Source organism: Bufo gargarizans, chromosome 5, assembly GCF_014858855.1.
Source record: "Bufo gargarizans isolate SCDJY-AF-19 chromosome 5, ASM1485885v1, whole genome shotgun sequence".
Classification (NCBI taxonomy): domain Eukaryota; kingdom Metazoa; phylum Chordata; class Amphibia; order Anura; family Bufonidae; genus Bufo; species Bufo gargarizans.
This window is the reverse complement of record NC_058084.1, coordinates 319,882,705-319,904,814: the sequence shown is the minus strand read 5'-3', so window position 1 is coordinate 319,904,814 and position 22,110 is coordinate 319,882,705. Positions and strand designations below refer to the sequence as shown.

Genomic DNA, 22,110 nt, shown 5'->3' with positions numbered 1-22,110 from the left:
CATATCAACTACACTCTCGGGTAGCGTATAACTTTATTATGTGTAGTATTGATTGAATTATTTGGCTTGATATTTAGGAAAATCCTCTCTTTAGTGTGGATGTATAATGTTAACTGCTACATCAATATTATTAGATCTAATATTGATATCGGAGAAACTCTCTGATTGGAATATTATATTCCATAGCCAATATCTGGTCTGATAATTTATAAGTTGTATAGCAATACTACCCAATATCGAGATCAGTGGTCATACTTTGAGCAGAGCAAGGGTTCGTATCTAACTTAGTAAGTTTATTGTGTATATTTAATAATTCAAATGCAATGGCACTCTGCAACCAGCACTCTGCCCTGCCTCTATGCTGGATGTTGAATGAGGCATTAGTGTACATTTTGGCCAAAGTGTAATAAGCCACTCACCACGTCAAGGTCGCCTCTATGAGTGGTTTCTAACACTAGTTCCTACCTGTTATAAGCCATGACAGCCACACAAAGTCCAGGGAGCGCAGGTACAGCATGCACACAAGGCACACTCTGCTTTTAACTCCGTCCGGTGCCATAACAGCTTCCATCGGATCCAGGGATGCAAGTACCAACATGCATGCTGAGCCCACTATATACTTCTCCTGGAGCCAAATGGCTACTGGTAGGCACTATAAAAGCAGACTTAGTTTTATACTGACTTTAAAACCAGCCTCCAGGGCAGACTAACTGGTCAGGTGTGCATGACTGCATGGAGATCGCCATGCCTCCAATATATACTACAAAGAAAAAAATGTGGGGGGTTTAGTCAGCACAACCCTGTATGCAGGTGCACATTGCTATGGCGAAATACAGATACAAACACAAAAACACAAATGCAATGGCACTCTGCAACCAGCACTCTGCCCTGTCTCTATGCTGGATGTTGAATGAGGCATTAGTGTACATTTTGGCCAAAGCGTAATAAGCCACTCACCACGTCAAGGTCGCCTCTATGAGTGGTTCCTAACACTAGTTCCTACCTGTTATGGGCCATGACAGCCACACAAAGTCCAGGGAGCGCAGGTACAGCATGCACACCGGGCACACTCTGTTTTTAACTCCGTCCGGTGCCATAACAGCTTCCATCGGATCCAGGGATGCAAGTACCAACATGCATGCTGAGCCCACTATATACTTCTCCTGGAGCCAAATGGCTACTGGTAGGCACTATAAAAGCAGACTCAGTTTTATACTGACTTTAAAACCAGCCTCCAGGGCAGACTAACTGGTCAGGTGTGCATGATTGCATGGAGATCGCCATGCCTCCAATATATACTACAAAGAAAAAAATGTGGGGGGTTCAGTCAGCACAACCCTGTATGCAGGTGCACATTGCTATGGCGAAATACAGATACAAACAGAAAAACACAAAATGCAATCGCACTCTGCAACCAGCACTCTGCCCTGCCTCTATGCTGGATGTTGAATGAGGCATTAGTGTACATTTTGGCCAAAGCGTAATAAGCCAGTCACCACGTCAAGGTCGCCTCTATGAGTGGTTCCTAACACTAGTTCCTACCTGTTATGGGCCATGACAGCCACACAAAGTCCAGGGAGCGCAGGTACAGCATGCACACCGGGCACACTCTGTTTTTAACTCCGTCCGGTGCCATAACAGCTTCCATCGGATCCAGGGATGCAAGTACCAACATGCATGCTGAGCCCACTATATACTTCTCCTGGAGCCAAATGGCTACTGGTAGGCACTATAAAAGCAGACTCAGTTTTATACTGACTTTGAAACCAGCCTCCAGGGCAGACTAACTGGTCAGGTGTGCATGACTGCATGGAGATCGCCATGCCTCCAATATATACTACAAAGAAAAAAATGTGGGGGGTTCAGTCAGCACAACCCTGTATGCAGGTGCACATTGCTATGGCGAAATACAGATACAAACACAAAAACACAAATGCAATGGCACTCTGCAACCAGCACTCTGCCCTGCCTCTATGCTGGATGTTGAATGAGGCATTGGTGTACATTTTGGCCAAAACGTAATAAGCCACTCACCACGTCAAGTTCGCCTCTATGAGTAGTCCCTACCACTAGTTCCTACCTGTTATGGGCCATGACAGCCACACAAAGTCGATCTCCATGCAGTCATGCACACCTGACCAGTTGGGCTGCCCTGAAGCCTGTTTTTAAAGTCAGTATAAAACTGAGTCTGCTTTTATAGCGCCTACCAGTAGCCATTTGGCTCCAGGAGAAGTATATAGTCGGCTCAGCATGCATGTTGGTACTTGCATACCTGGATCCGATGGAAGCTGTTATGGCATCGGACGGGGTTAAAAGCAGAGTGTGCCTGGCGTGCATGCTGTACCTGCGCTCCCTGGACTTTGTGTGGCTGTCATGGCCCATAAAAGGTAGGAACTAGTGTTAGGGACTACTCATAGAGGCGACCTTGACGTGGTGAGTGGCTTATTACACTTTGGCCAAAATGTACACTAGAGGCAGGGCAGAGTGCTGGTTGCAGAGTGCCATTGCATTTGTGTTTTTGCGTTTGTATCTGTATTTCACCATAGCAATGTGCACCTGCATACAGGGTTGTGCTGACTGAACCCCCTACATTTTTTTCTTTGTAGTATATCTAATAATTGTCGTCGGGACGCTTGTACTACATTTTTATGTTTGAGAGGTGTTATGGAGCTCTGGTAGTTGTGCTAGCGCCATCTAGTGGCGAATTTAGAGTACTGCATATAACTGTCTTATTGCATATTATTGAGTTTTTTCTATTGATTAAGCTTTGATTGTATTTTAAGTTATCATATAATAAATTATTAATATTTTTGCATAGACACTTGTACCATGTTTTACTGATTGCAGAATATAATTAAATTAACGACAAACTCTTTTTTAGGTGTTCTATATGTCCACCTCTAGTATCAATTCCCTTTGATCCTTTCTTTTATATAAAGCATTTGCTTTGTATCTCCAACAGAGATTAATTAGTGGTTTCTCTACTTCTATAAGTTGTAATGTCTTGTGAAAGCCCATAATAACATTCTAGAAATGTAGCCCTCTCCATGTAATGTCCACTGATGCACTATAATAACAGTTTGGTCATGCTTAGAATTGTAGTTCTCTCCTCTTATACCCCATTACTGTAATGTCCATGCAGGTCCCATAACAACCGTTTGGTCTTGCTGAAAGTTGTAGTTCCCTGTTTCTATACCTCTATCCCAGTAATGTCCTCTGATGCCCTAAAATAACTGTCTGGACATGCTGGGAGGGAGTTATAGTTCTCTCATCTTATACCTCTTCGCTGTAATGTCCACTGGTTTCCCATAATAAGTCTGGGCATGCTGGGAGTTGTCATTTTCTCCTTTTACATGTACTCACTTTTGTTGCCAGCGGTTTAGACATTAATGGCTGTGTGTTATTTTGAGGACAAATCAAATTTACAGTTATACAAGCTGTACACTGACTACTTTACACTGTATCAAAGTGTCATATCCTCAGTGTTGTCCCATGAAAAGATATAATAAAATATTTATAAAAATGTGAGGGGTGTATTCACTTTTGTGAGATACTGTAGCAAGTAATTTAGTTTTTCATAAATTCTCCAAAGGAGGTGCTATTTACCTAATCTGCCCGGGGCACCAAAATCCTGTCCCTGTTCCCCTGTCAGCACAAATTTCACTTGGACCTGACGGACCTTTCCAGACCTGACCTGTGTCATCATCATCACCAGTTCAGACTCCAGTCCAGTGCTGTAAATATCTCCTCCAGTCTCTGATTGCTCGCTACCACAGTGGGGAAGAGAGGGGAGGGTGAAAAAGCAGCAGGCAAAGATCATAGGAGGGTATGACACACTATGAAATAGGCAATAGGCACAGTCCATGGGGGAAGAGTGGCACACTGTATAAAAGGCAGCAGCAGTGGGCATAGTTCATCAGGTAAGGGTAGGTGCACACTTGCGATCAGTTTCCGGTATTCTGTTGCAGAGTAGGAGCACAATACCAGACTTGCTGCATCAGACATAGGCTGAACACCACCATCACCTTCCAGATCCCATTCACAATAATCTGGATCTAATTGTTCTGGATCAGGTGTGAATACAAGCATATTTTGGCTGGAATCTGTAATGGAGGCTTCTGCTGGAACCTCTGCAGCAGATGTGCAGGTAGCCCAAGGGGTCCTATGGCTCAGAAGACTGCAGGTGCAGCGCAGTTCTTGGGTGGGCTGATAGGATTGCAGACACAGTTCTTGGGGGAAAATGATTGGGCTGCAGTAGTTCATGATGGTGGGTGAGGGGAAATTGGGTGGTAAGTTTGTAGCAGTCCATGATAGGGTGGGGGAAGATTGCCCATAAGAATTCAGATTTTCTGGCTGAAATGGCTGGGTGGTGGTTAAATGATTGATAGATTGGTGGATAGAGTCCTAGATTGTAAGCTCTTGCGAGCAGGGCCCTTATTCCTCTTGTTTTAATTGTTGACTTGTTTGTTGCTATGTTATTTATGACTCTCTTTGTACATGAATCCCCTGATTGTAAAGAGCTGCGGAATATGTTGGCGCTATATAAAGATTATTATTATAAATGGCAACAATTCTTGATATGGGGAACAATGATTTCTATGTATGCCCTTGTCCACTGCAGCTCCATTAAAACTCCTCTTTACCACAGTCCTGTACTGGGAATGATTTGGTTACTTGGGTCCCCAATTCTGGTGGTTGCTGGGACACCCAGCAATTATAAATGTATCAATTATTCTGGGGATAAGTGATACATTTTCTTTGTGTTAAAACCCACGACAGAATACTCTCAACAAAAGAAGAAAATCCGCTGCAGAATACAATATACTGTAAAATCTCACTGGAGTACTGCAGCCTCTTCAAACGGCTGATCGGTTGTGAGTGTCAGACCCCCACTGATCAGATATTGATTACCTATCCTATGTTATACGTGCAAAACCTCTTTGGCCTCTTTCACACGGGCGTCATGTTTTTTGCCCGGATAAGACACGGGTGCGTTGCGGAAGTTTCTGCGCGAGTGCAAAACATTGTAATGCGTTTTGCACACGCGTGAGAAAAATCGGCATGTTTGGTACCCAAACCCGAACTTCTTCACAGAAGTTCGGGTTTGGGTTAGGTGTTCTGTAAATTGTATTATTTTCCCTTATAACATGGTTATAAAGGGAAAATAATAGCATTTTTAATACAGAATGCTTAGTAAAGTAGGGCTGGAGGGGTTAAAAAAATAAATAAATAATTTAACTCACCTTAATCCACTTAATCCAGTCTTCTTCTTTGCTGTGCACAGGAATAGGACCTTTGATGACGTCACTGTGCTCATCACATGGTCCAATCACATGGTTCATCACCATGGTGAGGGACCATGTGATTGGATCATGTGATGTGACATCACCACAGGTCCTTAGCCGGCAGCTCAACATTACAGAAGAAGACAGAGATCCGCAACTATGTGATCAAGTGGACTCGGTGAGTTAATATTTTTTTTTTAACCCCTCCATTACTATTTTACTTTCCATTCTATATTCAGAATGCTATTATTTTCCCTTATAACCATGTTATAAGGGAAAATAATACAGATCGGGTCCCCAGCCCGATCGTCACCTAGCAACCATGTGTGAAAATCGCACGGCATCCGCACTTGCTTGCGGATGCTTGCGATTTTCACAAGGCCCCATTCACTTCTATGGGGCCTGCGTTGCGTGAAAAACGCAGAATATAGAGCTTGCTGCGATTTTCACGCAACGCACAAGTGATGCGTGAAAATCACTGTTCGTGTGCACAGCCCCACAGAAATGAATGGGTCAGGATTCAGTGCGGGTGCAATGCGTTCAACTCGGAATACTCGCCCGTGTGAAAGGGGCCTTTATGTCTCTGTCACAATTTCTATGAGTTTAGATGTCTTGTTAGCCAATAAACTAAGCCTCAGTTAGTGTCTGTTCTCACTTCAGAGCATTAGGCACTGTGTATAACACCATAATTTATGAAGGTAGCACTCCCTAGGAGCATAGTTTTTAGTGGAGAATACCTACCTCTATTATACAGCATATGACTGTTTTTTCTGTTTGATTTTATATGAATCTCATTAAAAAAAACTCCATATGTCCCTGCGTGAAGTCAGAGGGATGTGGAGATACAGTATGGCCTCATAAACCTCTATTGGTACCATTTATGGATCCATACGACTTGAAGCTTATGTGAAGTACTGAAGTAACATAGCTATGTGCCTCTGTGGATCAGAATGTTATGGCACAATATCTAGTAATGTATAATGTTAGCAGGATAAAGGAATGTGTACACATGGAGCAATGACACAGACATTTGAGTCTTAATTAACTTTATTGTGTATCTATAGCATTGAATACAATAGGAAACCAATCACAATAGGGATCCATCCCTTGGCCGCAGTATAATGTCATCAAAATTTTGTATGGATTCTTTAAATGTGTTCATCTTGGGACATTTTACTTTGTGTATAATTAGGATAGCCCAATATTCACGCACAGGTTCTTCAGAGCTCAACTTAAAGCCTTGAACCAGACACAATGGATTCCTAATGTTCTACACAAATTTCTATCTTACGCACCTTGTACGGTATATTGGGCATAAGTACAATTATGTAAAAAGACTACATATACCAACTGTTAGTGTCAAGGAGTTTATAAATGTAGGTTACAAAAGCCTTCATCCTCATGAATCAAGAATCCAGAGTACCTATAACTTCCCTTTCCTCCCTTCACCAGCAGCGAACCTGCTTGCGCCTGCAACCGACTCTTCCACCAGAACTTCTGCTCCATGGTCGAATTCAAACTGCATCGCATCTCTGAAGCTGGTGGTATCAAATGTGCTGTAATAGGCAGATGCTCGGTCACTACGCATGCATTTCTGAGGGAAGGCAGAGATATGTTCTGCTAACTCAATAGCACTCTGAAGACCTAAAACAGGAGTAAATGGGCCATTAGTAATATAATAGTAATAATAATATAAAAATCCAATACATTACTTGATACTTAGCTGCAAAAAGCTAAAGGGTCATGTAAAAACTGTGCTGTTTACGAATTGTCCAAGCCATGCAATGCTTTCACTTACTTTATGTATATATAAAAAGACATTGCAACATTAGCCCTTTTAAGACCAGCCTATTTCGGACCTTAAAGGGATTATCCTGAATTTTGATGTTGATGGCCTATCCTCAAGATAGACCATCAATATCAGATTGTCAGGGAACTGACTGCCCACTGCCCTGCTGATCAGCTGGTACCATGTAGCTGAGACAAGCCAGAAGTCGGTGCTGGAATGACACAGCTCCATCCACTGTGTAGTGGACAGAACTGGTAACTACAGCTTCTCTCATTCACTTCTATGGGAACAGCGCTGCAGTCACCAGCTCTGTCCACTACACAATAGACATGGCTGTGAAGTTCCAGTGACAACTTTGGTTAACTTTGGGTGCAAGCGGTTGGACCCGAACTGATCAAATATTGATGGCCTATGCTAAGATGACCTATCAATATCAGAATCCTGGGCAACCACTTTAAGAAAGATTTTTTTTTTCTTTGTTTTTCCACTGTCACATTCCAAGAGCCTTAACTTACTGTCTTATTTTTCTGTTGATGGGCAAGCTGCAGTTGTCATTGGTACCATTTGAGGGTATACACAACATTTTGATAATTTATTACTCTACTTATCAGTAGGCACAGGGCCACCAACAGGGTAGTACTGCAGGCAGGGGCCCAGCAGCCTCATTAGTATTCACTACAATGAATCTTAATAAAGCTGTGCTAGATATGGATTGGAGTAGAAACCCTATTCTAGCACATTTTGCTTTTACAGGTTTTTGAACCTCAGACCTTTGGCATGGCAGACAGAAGAATTACCATTACATTACAGACCTGCCCCATTGACAGGGTTGAATTTTCAGTGTTTAAAAACCTATTTTCTTTACAGGCATAGTATTAAATAAATAGTATATTATTGAAATGAAGAAAAAAATGTGTGTAATTTACCAGTCACCATAAGTAATGTACTCACTATATTGTATAGCTTATGACTACAGGTATACCAAATAAAGTATTGTGATATTTCATTGTATGTTACAAAATGTAATACTTTTTGCTTAGTTTTTTTAATAAGAACTTTTTCAGAAAATTTTAACTTTTTCCATAAAAAAAGCTGGAAAATAAAATTAAAGATTATTTTTTCAGTCTTGGTAGGATTTGAACTCTAGACCTTCTATACAGTAGACAGTAGCCTTACCTACTCCTATACAAAAGTTCTGCTGTAAAGACAGGATTTATTTTATGCCTAATTGTATTACTGTTTTCTTCACAAGCACAATATTGAGTAAATAGTTACACTATGGCGTTTTAAGCACAGACTAAAACACATCTTTATGACAGAGCAGTCCTATAGACCAGTGGTATGTCTGTTGCCTGCTGTACAGATTATCTGTGAATCAATTCCCACCAAGACCTGAGAATTTATTTATTTATTTTTTACAAAAGTTATGGCAGAAAAATTTAATATTTACATTCCTGCTTTTTTCTTTTATAGTAAAAGTTCCATGTTTCTCCAAAGTTAATGTTACAAAAAAATAAAACACATTATTTATGGTGATCAGTAAACGGCATAAATAGAAATGGCAAATTTTTTCCCCCTAATTTAATCCATAATAAAAGTTGATAGAAATTAAAATCTTGTTGATGTGTATGGCATAAAAGAAGTTATAGCTCTTATGGCTAGGAATGTGAGAAGGCCACATGGTTTGCCTCTATGGGGCTCTGAAATTCCTGATGCCAGTCCTGTTAGGCAGAAAGAGAGGGAGACTTTCTACATAATAAAGCCTCATATCACGTTTTTGCCATCCATCTAATGTATTTATTAATGGATGCCGCAGACTGAAGTCATACAGTGGCATCGGTTCACCAGAGATTTCTATTGTAAAAATAACGTATCATTTTTTTTTACTGGTGTGCTACGCTTTTGTATGCTTTTTTTCCCCAAACTTTTTAAACATTTCCATTTACTATATTTATTAGTCCCACAAGGGATCTTGAACATATGACCATTTGATCGGCTACATCTGGCAGGTTATATAAGCTTCTGTGCTAGGCAGACCTAGGAGGTCATTATTAGGACCCCACCTACCATAGCAACCTTTGGCACCATGCAGGGGGAGATATGGAGTGACAGAGGAGACTACTCCCTCTAACTGATTATATGGCATGGTCGCTATTGACCATGGCACTTAAAAATAAATTTGTCCTAACTAAAGGCAACATAAACAAGTGACAAATACCCTTAACAAAATGCTGGGTCACTTTCTTTAATTGACCCAGCCGTTTTGCCAAAATCTTGTACTGAGCAGCTCCATCACATAATGATAGTTCCCGAATAGGGTTTAGCGAACTTTAGGATTTTGGGACCCCGGACCCGAACATTTCCGTAAAAGTTCGGGTTCGGTGTTCGCCGCTTTTCTGGAGCTTTTTGAAAGGCCAAAGGCCTACTAATGGCATGGCTGTGATTGGCCAGAGCAGCATGTGACCCAGGCTGTATATAAGCTTGAGTCACGTAGCGCTGCACGTCACATCAGCTCTTACTAGTGTAGGGAGAGGATGCTGCTGGACTTGTGATTTCAGGGAGAGAATAGGAGAGAATCTAACTCAGCGATCTACAGACAAATAGTTGTGTGGGTGCAGGGAACTATCGTTTTACCCTGCCCTGAGCTCATTGACCAAAAAATACTAACTTTTAGAATTCTGTTAGTTAGGTGGGTGGCGGCGGCGGCCATTTTATGCATGCTCAGTACACCAGAACTGCATCTGAGCTTTTGGGACATTGCAAATCACCATTTTTTGGGGGCAAACTACAACATCTGTATTAGTCAGTGTGCAATTTAAGGTAGAAATACACCCATCATTTTCTGGGGTTTAAAAAAAACATTTTTTTTTTTTAAAAACAGTATTTTCCAGATCTGCAAGTGTTAAATTCAAGTTTAATATATACAGCTTTCATATTCTGTTAGCAAAAAAAATACTTTTTGGGCAATCTACAACATCTGTATTAGTCAGTGCCATTTTGTGCAAAGATATATTTACTGCAGGCCTACACTGATTCAGGGCGTGTGAGATACCCTCTATACAAACAGGGGTTTGAATTAGGCATTTGAAATACAGCCATTTGTAATGCAGCCTTTTTGTGCAAATGTAAGAGGCAGCCCTGATCATCCAGCAACATTTCCAACACATATATATATAGCAGACTGTCATGTTTCCCTCCAGCCACCAGAGGCCACTGTGGCTGAGTAGGACAGTGAGAGGAGTTGTTTTCCAGAGGACAAGGAGTTAAGTGTTTTTCCCGGGCTGAGCAGGGAGCCTGGGCTGAAGGTGTCTGAGTACACAGGAAGAAGGACGCTGTGCACTGAGAGGGAGATCCACAGGGAAGATTAGAGTGATTTCTCCCTGCCTGCTGTGACACAGTATCTGGGACATTAGAGTGTGTTTGCTCTCTGACTGAGCTGATGTGCCCTGGTGTAGAAGAGAGACTGCTGTAGTGTGAGGCACTTACCAGAGGAACTGTGAGTGAATTCCAGGCCCTCCCTGATTACACGTCCAGAGCTGCTGATTATCTCTAACCAGAGTTACAGAGACTACAAAGAGAGGCCAGAGCTGAGCCACGCTGAAGCAAGCAAGCAACCAAGCAACCAGATCGGGACCCAGACTGTACCTGCCTGCATGTGCCGGACACCGAACTGTGAGTGCACTGATGCTAACCTGAGCTAGGACATAGTGGAACAGGATTTAGTTTAGTGCACCGTAGAGGTGCACCCCGGGTAGCGGGGACAGATAGAACTACCTAGAAGAGAGTAGCCTGCTATTGTCTGTACTTGTGTTTGTGATTCATTTGTGTTCTTTATGCAAATTTCCATTATCTTTATTGTGAATTCTCAAGCTGTTCATATTGTAAATCTGCTTCTCCGGCAGTTAGAGTTCTCTTTTAATAAAGCCGGTTTCTACTTCAGCCTCCTTGTCTGCTGCACTGTACTTGAGTCCTGCTCTACGGTCTCTTCCTCTGCTGACCATTACACAAAGATATATTTACTTCAGGCCTACAGGAGTTTCAGGGCGTGTGTGATCCCCCCTACATACAGGGGTTTGAATTAGGCATTTGAAATACAGCCTTTGAAATACAGCCATTTTGTGCAAAGATATATTTACTTCAGGCCTACACTGGTTCAGGGCGTGTGTGATCCCCCCTATACATACAGGGGTTTGAATTAGGCATTTGATATACAGCCTTTGAAATACAGCCATTTTGTGCAAAGATATATTTACTTCAGGCCTACACTGGTTCAGGGCGTGTAAGATCCCCCCTATACATACAGGGGTTTGAATTAGCCATTTGAAATACAGCCATTTGAAATACAGCCTTTTTGTGCAAAGATATATTTACTTCAGGTCTACACAGGTTCAGACCGTGTGAGATACCCCCCTACATACAGGGGTTTGAATCAGGCATTTGAAATACAGCCTTTTTGTGCAAAGATATATTTACTTCAGACCTACACTGGTTCAGGGCGTCTGTGATCCCCCCTATACATACAGGGGTTTGAATTAGGCATTTGAAAAACAGCCATTTGAAATACAGCCATTTTGTGCTAAGAAATCTTTAATTGAGGCCTAGTCTGGTACAGGCCGTGGGAGATACACCCTTTACATACTGTCGTTCTTTTCTACTATTAAACACCTGTTTAGGGCAAGATCCTAAATTCAAAAAAATGAGGAGAGCGTCAAATAAGGGACGTGGCCCAGGTCGTGGTGCTGCTGGTGGAGCTCCTGTTGCAGGGAGAGGACTTGGTCGATCTGTGCCAGCTACACGCACAAGTGAATCCCCTTCCTCAGGTGCGAGTAGGCGACAAAACCTGCAGCGGTATTTGGTCGGGCCTAATGCTGCTCTACGAATGGTGAGGCCTGAACAAGTACAGGCGATAGTAGATTGGGTTGCTGACAGTGGATCCAGTTCCTTCACATTGTCTCCCACCCAGTCTCCTGCTGAAAGACCACAGTTGGCACCTGCAGCCGATGTCCATCAGTCTTTCACCTCACCTCCTTGCAAATCAGCCAAGCAGTCTGAGCCCCAAGTCATGCAGCAGTCTCTTCTGCTTTTTGATGACTCTGTTAGCAGGGTTTCCCAGGGCCATCCACCTAGCCCTGCCCCAGAAGTGGAAGAGATTAAGTGCACCGATGCCCAACCACTTATTTTTCAAGATGAGTACATGGGAGGACCATCGCAGCACGTCTCGGATAATGACGAAACACAGGTGCCAACTGCTGGGGCTTTCGAAAGTGTGCAGACCGACAAGGAAGTCAGGGGTGAAGACTGGGTGGAAGATGATGTGGAGGACGATGAGGTCCTCGACCCCACATGGAATCAAGGTCATGCGAGTGACCAATGTAGTTCGGAGGAAGAGGCGGTGGTCGCACAGAACCACCAGCACAGCAGAAGAGGGAGCAGGGTGCAAAAGCGGAGCGGCCATCCTGTAGACAGTACGCCTTCTACTGCCCACCGCAGCAAGGGACCAAGCACACCAAAGCCAGCTCCAAGGAGTTCCCTGGCGTGGCAGTTATTCAGACAATGTGCTGACGACAAGACACGAGTGGTTTGCACACTGTGCAGTCAGAGCCTGAAGCGAGGCATAAACATTCTAAACCTGAGCACAACCTGCATGACCAGGCATTTAAGTGCAAAGCATGAGCTGCAGTGGAGTAGACACCTCAAAAACAAAGAAAGGTCTCTGGCTCCTCCTGCTTCCTCTTCTGCTGCAGTCACGGCCTCTTCATCCACCTCTGGAGTGACAGTGCCACCTGGCACCCCACAAACAGAGGATCTGCCAGCAACACCAACACCTGGGTCACCAAGCATCTCCACAATGTCCCACGGAAGCATTCAGCTCTCCATATCCCAAACGCTGGAGAGGAAGAGGAAGTACCCCCCTACCCACCCGCGATCCCTAGCCCTGAATGCCAGCATTTCTAAATTACTTGCCTTTGAAATCCTGTCATTCCGTCTGGTGGAGACGTATAGTTTTAAAGGCCTTATGGCGGTGGCTGTCCCACAGTATGTCGTGCCCAGCCACCACTACTTTTCAAGGCGAGCCATCCCTTCCCTTCACAACCAAGTAGGGGACAAAATCAGGTGTCACTGGTGTGTGGATGGGAGGATACAGAGGACACAGACGATACACCTCCCACAGAGGATAGCTTTTCGTTGCCTCTGGGCAGCCTGGCACACATGAGCGATTACATGCTGCAGTGTCTCCGCAATGACCACCGAGTTGTGCTGATTACTTGTGCTGATTACTGGGTGGCCACGCTACTCGATCCCCGTTACAAGGACAACGTACCGTCCTTAATTCCCTTACTGGAGCGTGATCGTAAGATGACGGGCTGGTAGACGCACTGCTGGTGGCATTCCCACCCGACAGTGGGGGCACAGTGGAAGCATAAGGCGAAGGCAGAGGACGAGGAAGAGGTCGCCAACACAGCTGGGGCACCGCCAGCACTCAGAAGGCAGGGTTAGCATGGCCGACATGTGGAAAAGCTTTGTCAGCACGCCACAACAACCAGCACCACCAGCTGATATGGAACGTCTTAGCAGGAGGCAGAATTTCACCAACATGGTGGAGCAGTATGTGTGCACACGCCTACACGTACTGAATGACGGGTCTTCCCCTTCAACTTCTGGGTCTCCAAATTGGGCACATGGCCTGAGCTTGCCCTTTACGCCTTGGAGGTGCTGGCCTGCCTTGCAGCCAGTGTATTATCTGAACATGTGTTTAGCACGGCAGGGGGCGTTAACACAGACAAGTGCAGCCGCCTGTCCACAGCCAATGTGGACAAGCTCACGTTCATTAAAATGAACCAGGCATGGATCCCTCAGGACTTATCCGTACCTTGTGCAAAATAGACATGTATACCGGCACTAAGCAGCCATTGTTATACTGCAGCACAATTGCTCATGTTTGTATTTTGGATATTTCACACTCTTTTGGAGTGTACCTTAATTTTACAAAATTAAATTAAAACCAAAAACCTGTGTTGGCTATCTCGTCGTCCTCCACCGCCGCTTCCACCTACTCCGCTGCGTCCACCGCCTCCTCAAACTCCTACTCTATATGGAACTCCACCTCATAAATCCATTTTTTTTTGTACGTGTTTTATTTTATATCATTTCACTACTTGAAATTCACAAATTATTGGGTGTATAGTGCCACTGCTATACCTAGTAGACCGGCAAAAAAATAATAAATTGTCAGTTACTTTTTATGGTGAAATTAACAAATTTTGGGGTGTATAGTACCACTGCTATACCTAGTAGACAGGTTAAAAAAAAATATAAAATTGTTATTTAGATTTTAGGGTGAAATTCACCAATTTTGGTGTGTATAGTACCACTGCTATACCTAGTAGACCGGTAAAAAATAAAATAAAAATTGTCAATTCGATTTTATGGTGAAATTAACACATTTTTGGGTTTATAGTACAACTGCTATACCTAGTAGACAGGTTAAACAAAAAAATTGTCAGTCATATATTCTGGTGAAATTCACCAATTTTTGGGTGTGATGTACCACTCCTATACCTAGTAGACCGAAAAAAATAAAAAATATTGTCAGTTACATTTTTTGGTGAAATTCACCAATTTTTGGGTGTAATTTGGGTGTGACAGCTTAATAAATTTCAATAATTTTTCTGTTACAATCTTGGGTTGACATTATACAATTTTAGACGTGAATAAACACCTGCTATGCATAGGTGACAGGGAATAGAATGTTATAAATTATTCAGTAATTAATGAGCACCACATCCTTTCATTCAATGCCTAAACTTTGAAAAGTTGTCACACTTTTGTGCTTTAATATTTTCTCCCATATTTCAACTCTATAATTTTAAATTTGAAAAAATTAATCCTCCCTTGGATGTGGTCTCTTTTTCTCACGCTCCCTCTCTGGCCTGGAACCCTGATTCCCCGCCACCCGTGATCACCATGGTAGGCGCATAAAAGAACATCGAAAGTTGATAGAGCAGATATCAAATTAGATCATGAACATCACGGGGACGTGCGACATGGTGGGGCAGTAAGTGTGCACACGCCTACACGAACTGACTGACAGGGGTCAGCCCTGCAACTTCTGGATCTCCAAATTGGGCACATGGCCTGAGCTTGCCCTTTACTCCTTGGAGGTGCTGGCCTGCTCTTCAGCCAGCGTATTGTCTGAACGTGTGTTTAGCATGACTGGAGGGGGTTATCACAGGTTATATTTCCCAATGTTTTGGGGTGTACCCTAATTTTAAAAATAAAATTTTTTAAAAAAAACCAGTGTAGGCTACCTCCTCCTCCACTGCCGCTTCCACCGACACCGCCACATCCACCGCCTCCTCAACCTCCTACTCCTCCTCAATATGGATCTGGTCCTGCTAGATCAAGATTTTTTATTAAATTTTTTTACGTATTTTATGTTATTTAAAGTCATTTCCCTATCCACATTTGTTTGCAGAGCACTTGCCATGCTCTTAACCACATTTTGATGCCATTTGGAGCCCTCTAGCCTTTTCCATGACATTTTTACAGCCATTTTAGTGCTCAAAAGTTCGGGTCCCCATTGACTTGGGGTCAAGTTCGGTTCAAGTTCGGGTCCCGAACTCGAACTTTTTTCCAACGTTCGGCCGAACTCGTCGAACCTGAACATCCAGGTGTCCGCTCAACTCTAGTTCCGAATATTCATGAGCTACTGGCTTTCCCCGCCCACCTGCTGCTGATTCAGTTGGGGGAAAAAACTGTCATTCACAGGCAGGTGGGCGGGGAGAGCCATGTGCTCATGAATATTCGGGACTCATCATTATGCAATGGAGATGTTAGGATTTTAAATGGAGGGCAGCATATACCGGTGACAGATATATATTTAAGGGACCATTCACATGACTATTTTTCTCTCCGCATCCATTCCACAATGCATTTTATGCTCGAGTGATTTGGGGTTATTAGAAAATTTCTACATGCAGGTAGTTTTTTATTAAAATGCTATTATTTGAAACCAACATAAATGTTAAAAATATTTACTAATACACTTAGAACACTTCAAAAATGTTTTAAATCAATTCTCCCAGATAAAAATCATGTTATTTTGGTGCTGAATATTATGTCTTCATTTTACTCTTCTTAATGTCAGTCTCCACCCGAACATCCTTCACTTAGTATGACTAGCCAGGAAAAACATGCCAAATGTCATTCTACTTTGCCTACAGTATATTCGACAAACGGCACTTGATTTTATTAGCATTCGTTTTAAAGATAGCCCATTACCTGCCAAGCTAAACAGTCATATTTTTAATTTGAATCAGGGCAACAACATGCCCAGGGTGCAAGGCAGCTGCGCTGAGTCTGTAGAGACATTAGTCACCTCTTGGATGAAATGATGGTAGTTTCGGGAGGTCTGAATAATGTTCTGTGCTGTAATATTGTACACTTCATACGTGATCACCTCCCTTGGTTCTCCTTGTATACAAGTTGTGCAGTACACATACAAACACAGACATCATGCAGAAAATGTCTTGGCATTGAGTTCTGAAACAGCTCAAATCTACTGTGTAGTGCAAACCATCACGGATTAGCCACACAGATCCAACTAAGATAGAAAATGGACATTTTCCAGGTTTAATAGACTAATGCTACAAATGGTGGAACATCTGGCTGAGGCTGTTACTGATTTAATATACAGTATCCCACAAAAGTGAATACACCCCTCACATGATTGTAAATATTTTATGTTATCCTTTCATGGGACAACACTGAAGATATGTCACTTTGATACAATGTAAAGTAGTCAGTAGTAGTAGTGCCCTCAAAATAACTCTATACACAGCCATTAATGTCTAAACCGCTGGCAACAAAAGTGAGTACACCCCTAAGTGAAAATGGCCAAATTGTGCCCAATTAGCAATTTTCCCTCCCCGGTGTCATGCTACTCATTAGTGTTACAAGGTCTCAGATGTGAGTGAGGAGCAGGTGTGTTAAATTTGGTGTTATCGCACTCACACTCTCTCATACTGGTCACTGGAAGTTTATTATGGCACCTCATGGCAAAGAACTCTCTGAAGATCTGAAAAAAAGACTTGTTGCTCTGCAAAAAGATGGCCTAGGCCAGTGATGGTGAACCTTTTAGAGACCGAGTGCCCAAACTGCAACCCAAAACACACTTATTTATTTCAAAGTGCCAACACGGCGATTTAACCTGAATACCAATATAATATATTCCATGTACTTTATCATTTAGCTATAAAAGCCTGCTTACATTCAGTGCGCTGCCTGTCCTATTCATAGTGTGCCCTGCGCTGATGACTGGCAGGAAAAGTCACTGGCATAGGCTATAAGAAGATTGCCAACACCCTGAAACTAAGCTGCAGCACGGTGGCCGAGACCATACAGCGGTTTAACAAAACAGGTTCCACTTAGAACAGACCTCGGCATGGTCAACGAAAGAAGTTGAGTGCACGTGTTCAGCGTCATACCCAGAGGTGGTCTTTTCAAAATAGACGCAAGAGTGTGTGGTGTGCCAGAACCGCAGGGGCGACACGTGAGGTGCACAGTGGGCCGATGAGGGGGAGTAATAATACAGTTCATCGGTTTAATCACGATTAGCAGAAAGCCTCCCTAGGCCGGCAGCACAGTGATGAAGAAGATGGCACGAAACCTTCCGGGGCACACTCTGTGGTAGGGGAGCACCAGCCAAGATGGAGGTTGAGGTGCCCTTGATGACCGTGGTGTTTAGGGTGCTTGTGGCGGCTGGGTCCCTTAGTGGTACGTCAGTACCGTTTATGGTGGTACAACCAGTTGTAGTGGTAGTATTGAAGAATGAGGTAGACAGTGGTAGGGTACAACTCACAACTTTTACTGTAGCTGGTTTAAGTTGCAGCATAAACATCCAGACAGAATACAGTCTCTTGGTATGTAGAGGAATTCTGTTGATCCACTGTTAATAGGTTTTGGCTAGGTCCTGACTCAGACTGTGGTTCAGTAGTACTCTTTTCGGGTATGCTTAGTCCTATAATTTCTGTATCTTCCAAGCTCTTAAACAGGTAGCTAATCTGTCTTCTATACTTTATGGTGATGCTGCCTGTAGCTAGATTGTCCTCCACCATGTGCAAAGGTGCCCGTTAAGCCTTAGGTAGTGGCTGTTATCACCGATGTCTCTCTCTTAGATTTCTTCCAGGGACGAAAATCTATCCTCTGGTTGTAGGATGAAAGGAACTAAGAGGACCACAGGAGGAAAACGCTCTCCTGCTCCTCATACCTTGGCACTACCACATCATTGCTTCTGACTCCATTCACTACTCTGTGATGTGTAGTCTTAACTGAACTGAATCTCTCTCCTCAACAATCCTTCCACACTAGGCCTGACTAAGGTATTTATATAGACTGAGTGCTACCCCCCTAGTGGTGGGATGTATAAAAAAAATCTAACCAGCCTATGAACAGGGATACAACAGGTGATGTAATGCAGAATGACATGCAACACAGTAATTCAGTTTTACAGTGATTTTGCAGTTCCCACTTGTCCTGAGTGGGACGCTGCAAGTGCTGACAACATTGCTGCGAGGTTAAAGGGGTCAGCCTATCAGTGCGCAGACCATGTGTTACACGCTGCATCAAATTGATCTGCTTGGCTGTGATCTCAGAAGGAAGCCTCATTTAAAGAAGATGCACAAGAAAACCTGCAAACTTATTGTGGAAGACAGCAGACTAAGGACATGGATTGCTGGAACCATGTCCTGTGGTCTGATGAGACCAAGAAAAACTTATTTGGTTCAGATGGTGTCAAGTGTGTGTGGCGGCAACCAGGTGGAGTACAAACACAAGTGTGTCTTGCCTACAGTCAAGCATGGTGGTGGGAGTGTCATGGTTTGGGGCTGCATGAGTGCTGCCGGCTCTGGGGAGCTACAGTTCATTGATGGAACCATGAATGCCAACTTGTAATGTAACATACTGAAGCAGAGCATGATCCCCTCCTTTCAGAAACTAGGCTGCAGGGCAGAAGTCCAACATGATAATGACCCCAAACACACCTCCAAGATGACCACTGCCTTGCTAAAGAAACTGAAGGTAAAGTTGCTGGACTGGCCAAGCATGTCTCCAGACCTAAACCTTATTGAGCATTTGTGGGGCACAGAAGGTGGAAGAGCACAAGGTCTCTAACATCCACCAGCTCTGTGATGTCGTTATGGAGAAGTGGTAACCTGTGAAGCTCTAGTGAACGTCATGCCCAACAGACTTAAGGGAGTGCTGGAAAATAATGGTGGCCACACAAAATATTGACACTTTGGGTACAATTTGGCCATTTTTACTTAGGGGTATACTTACTTTTGTTGCCAGCAGTTAAGACATTAATGGCTGTGTGTAGAGTTATTTGAGGGCACACCAAATTCACACTGTTATACAAGCTGTACTGTCACGGCTGAGGATGGGGAAAACCCTCAGCCGTGCGATGCCAGAAGATGGTAGGTCGCTACTTGGCCAGGACCACAGAATAAGGGAGCAGGTCACCTCCTAGAGCTTCCCTAATCTGACCCTGACTCCTAGCTACATGAGCTGACCTTGAAGGTAGGAGGGCTCATGCTCAGGAACCTCGGATCCCTACTCACCCTCCGCAGATCCCTGAGCTAGGAGCTGGGTAGACAGCCCGTTCCTCCTGGACGCAGAGAAACAGAAGTCTAAAGTGGCCAAGCTGCAAGGGGATAGGAACATGAACAGCCTATGGATATGGCAGGAGGATAAAAAGTACTTCCACACCTACCTGCCACAGACACACAGACTGGATCCCGTGCAATACAAGCTAGTGTCCACACCCAAACATAAATGGACACAGCACACACACAAACACACAGGAACCGAGATCCATAGGTGCATAAAATATGAAAGAAAAAAGAACATCAACTAAACATCATGTATAACATTTATGACCACAAGGGTGGCCCCCACTGGCAGATGGGATTAGAGACCAGGAGGGTGCCTCCAGCTTACTACAAGGCTGGAGTACCCCTCAGCTTCTGAATCACAGCAGAAGCTATATAGGCCCAAGTAGCCACACCCACACAGACACACCCAGTGTTCACACAAACAGAAGGGAATTAACCCTTCTCCCACCAGGGAAGGGAAGACAGCAACTTAAAGGAGAATACACACACACACACAATAAACCCTGTGCACACCGGACATGGAAAGTGCACACCTATCACACAAGTTGCCAGAGACAACCGCCTGCTATGACAGCGAGCAGCCTAGCAACCAGATGCTCTACTGCCACATACCTAATGTTGCCAGCGGCAACCACAAGTGAGCCAACAAACTAGCAGCACTCACCTGTGATTGAACAAGCAACCAAACCGCAGGCAACAGCAAGCGGTTCAGGAGTCGGGACCATGGCCATGGCATGTACACAGACTACTTTACTTTGCATCAAGGTGTCATATCTTCAGTGTTGTCCCATGAAAAGAAAATATTTACAAAAATGTGAAGGTGTGTACTTACTTTTGTGATTTACTGTACATCTATACTATATAAATTTGTATTTATAGTTTATAAGGCTGAAAAAAAAAACATTTGTCCATTCAGTCTGTTTTCCTGCAAAGTTGATCCAGAGGAAGGCAAAAAACCCATGAGGTAGAAGCCAATTTTCATTTTAGGGAAAAAATATCCTTCCTGACTCCAATCAGGCAATCAGATTGACTCTCTGGATTGACAAACCTTCTCCAGAAATCTAATAACTATAACATGTAATATTACTGCCCTCCAGGAATACATCCAGGCCCCTCTTGAACTCTTTTATTGAGTTTGCCATCACCACCTTCTCAGGCAGAGTTCCATAGTCTCACTGCTCTTACAGTAAAGAATCAATTACTATGCAGAATTGCAAAATTGTTTATCTCCTTTGGTTGGTAAGATACCTAGTGAGCCACTTGTGCCATGGATCTATGTTTCAGACATACATACAGTACCATTGTATCTTATATTCTAGTACTAATTTTGAAGTCGTAACGAAACATTCACCAACAATGTAAACCATGTTTGGTGGTTAAATAGTGCATCAGGCAGCCAGCAGGGGAGAGCTGCGAGGAGGACAGGAGTAGTAGCAGTGGCAAAGATAGGAGTAGTAGTGCTTCACAGTGGCTGTCCCTGGGACTATGCAGTGAATGGAGGGCAAACCCTTTCTTTCCTCAGGACAGTATCTAAGGTTTGATGCTCCTGTCTGGTGCTGAGTGGGGTGCCCTTGATGTTGTGAAGTTGAGAGGTGAAAGGCAGGGCTCCATTGTAACTTAGGCTGTGCAATGAAGGTGCAAAGTAATAACCATGCCAGCGTACGGATAACAAATCCAGTGTTCTTTACTTAGGTAGCTTAGGCAGTTCATAAACAGAGAAACTGGTAGCATTCAGTTCAGACTCTCCAAAGTGCATACCCAATGCTTCCAAGGCTGAACATGGGATAACTTGCAATAAAATGGCAGACAGAGTCTCTCTCTCTCAGACCCAAACTACTTTCCAAATTGACCAAAAAGGTGCACATTCACAGTAGGTACTACAGTTCCCACAGCAGTGTGTAAATCCTTCAATGGGTAGCTAATTTGTGTTAAAAATGTGGTCAGCACCTGAGGCCATGCACCCTTTCCAATAGCAGTAAGGCCTGTTGCTGTATAAAAGAGATTGCATCAGTCCTTTAAATTGGCCCTCAACACTCTGTGTATTCTGTACTTATTTCTCTCTCAGAGGATGGTGGTAGTTGTTGGGATGCAAGGATGAGGGTTCCTTGCAGCAGGTCTCACTTGTACACAGGCACAAGCAGATGCTTCCTTTTTCTCAGCCTATCTAGACTGCTCTCACTTGGCTCCTGGCCAAGAAGAGAAGGACCTGCCTCCTCCGAAGGCACAATAACTAAACGTTGTTCCCATTTCAGCTCTTGGATTACAAACATCTGTGGGGTTTCGCTCTGGTTTACAGGATTAGCGGACACAGTATAGAGGCAACAACAAGTTCTTTGGATCAAACAGTTCAGTGTTTAATTCACAC

General features: G+C 43.5%; 1 protein-coding gene across 2 annotated transcripts in view; it reads right to left on the bottom strand.

Moving 5' to 3' along the window:
* Window positions 1–6,314: 6,314 nt before the first annotated feature.
* LOC122938568 (carnitinyl-CoA dehydratase-like) overlaps window positions 6,315–22,110 on the bottom strand; it is a 192,318-nt gene continuing 176,522 nt past the window's right edge. For both annotated transcript variants that reach the window (XM_044294159.1, XM_044294160.1), the window contains one exon: window positions 6,315–6,929. In XM_044294159.1, coding sequence (XP_044150094.1) covers window positions 6,709–6,929 — 221 coding nt within the window. In that variant the 3' untranslated portion in view covers window positions 6,315–6,708. The remainder of the gene's footprint in view (window positions 6,930–22,110) is intronic.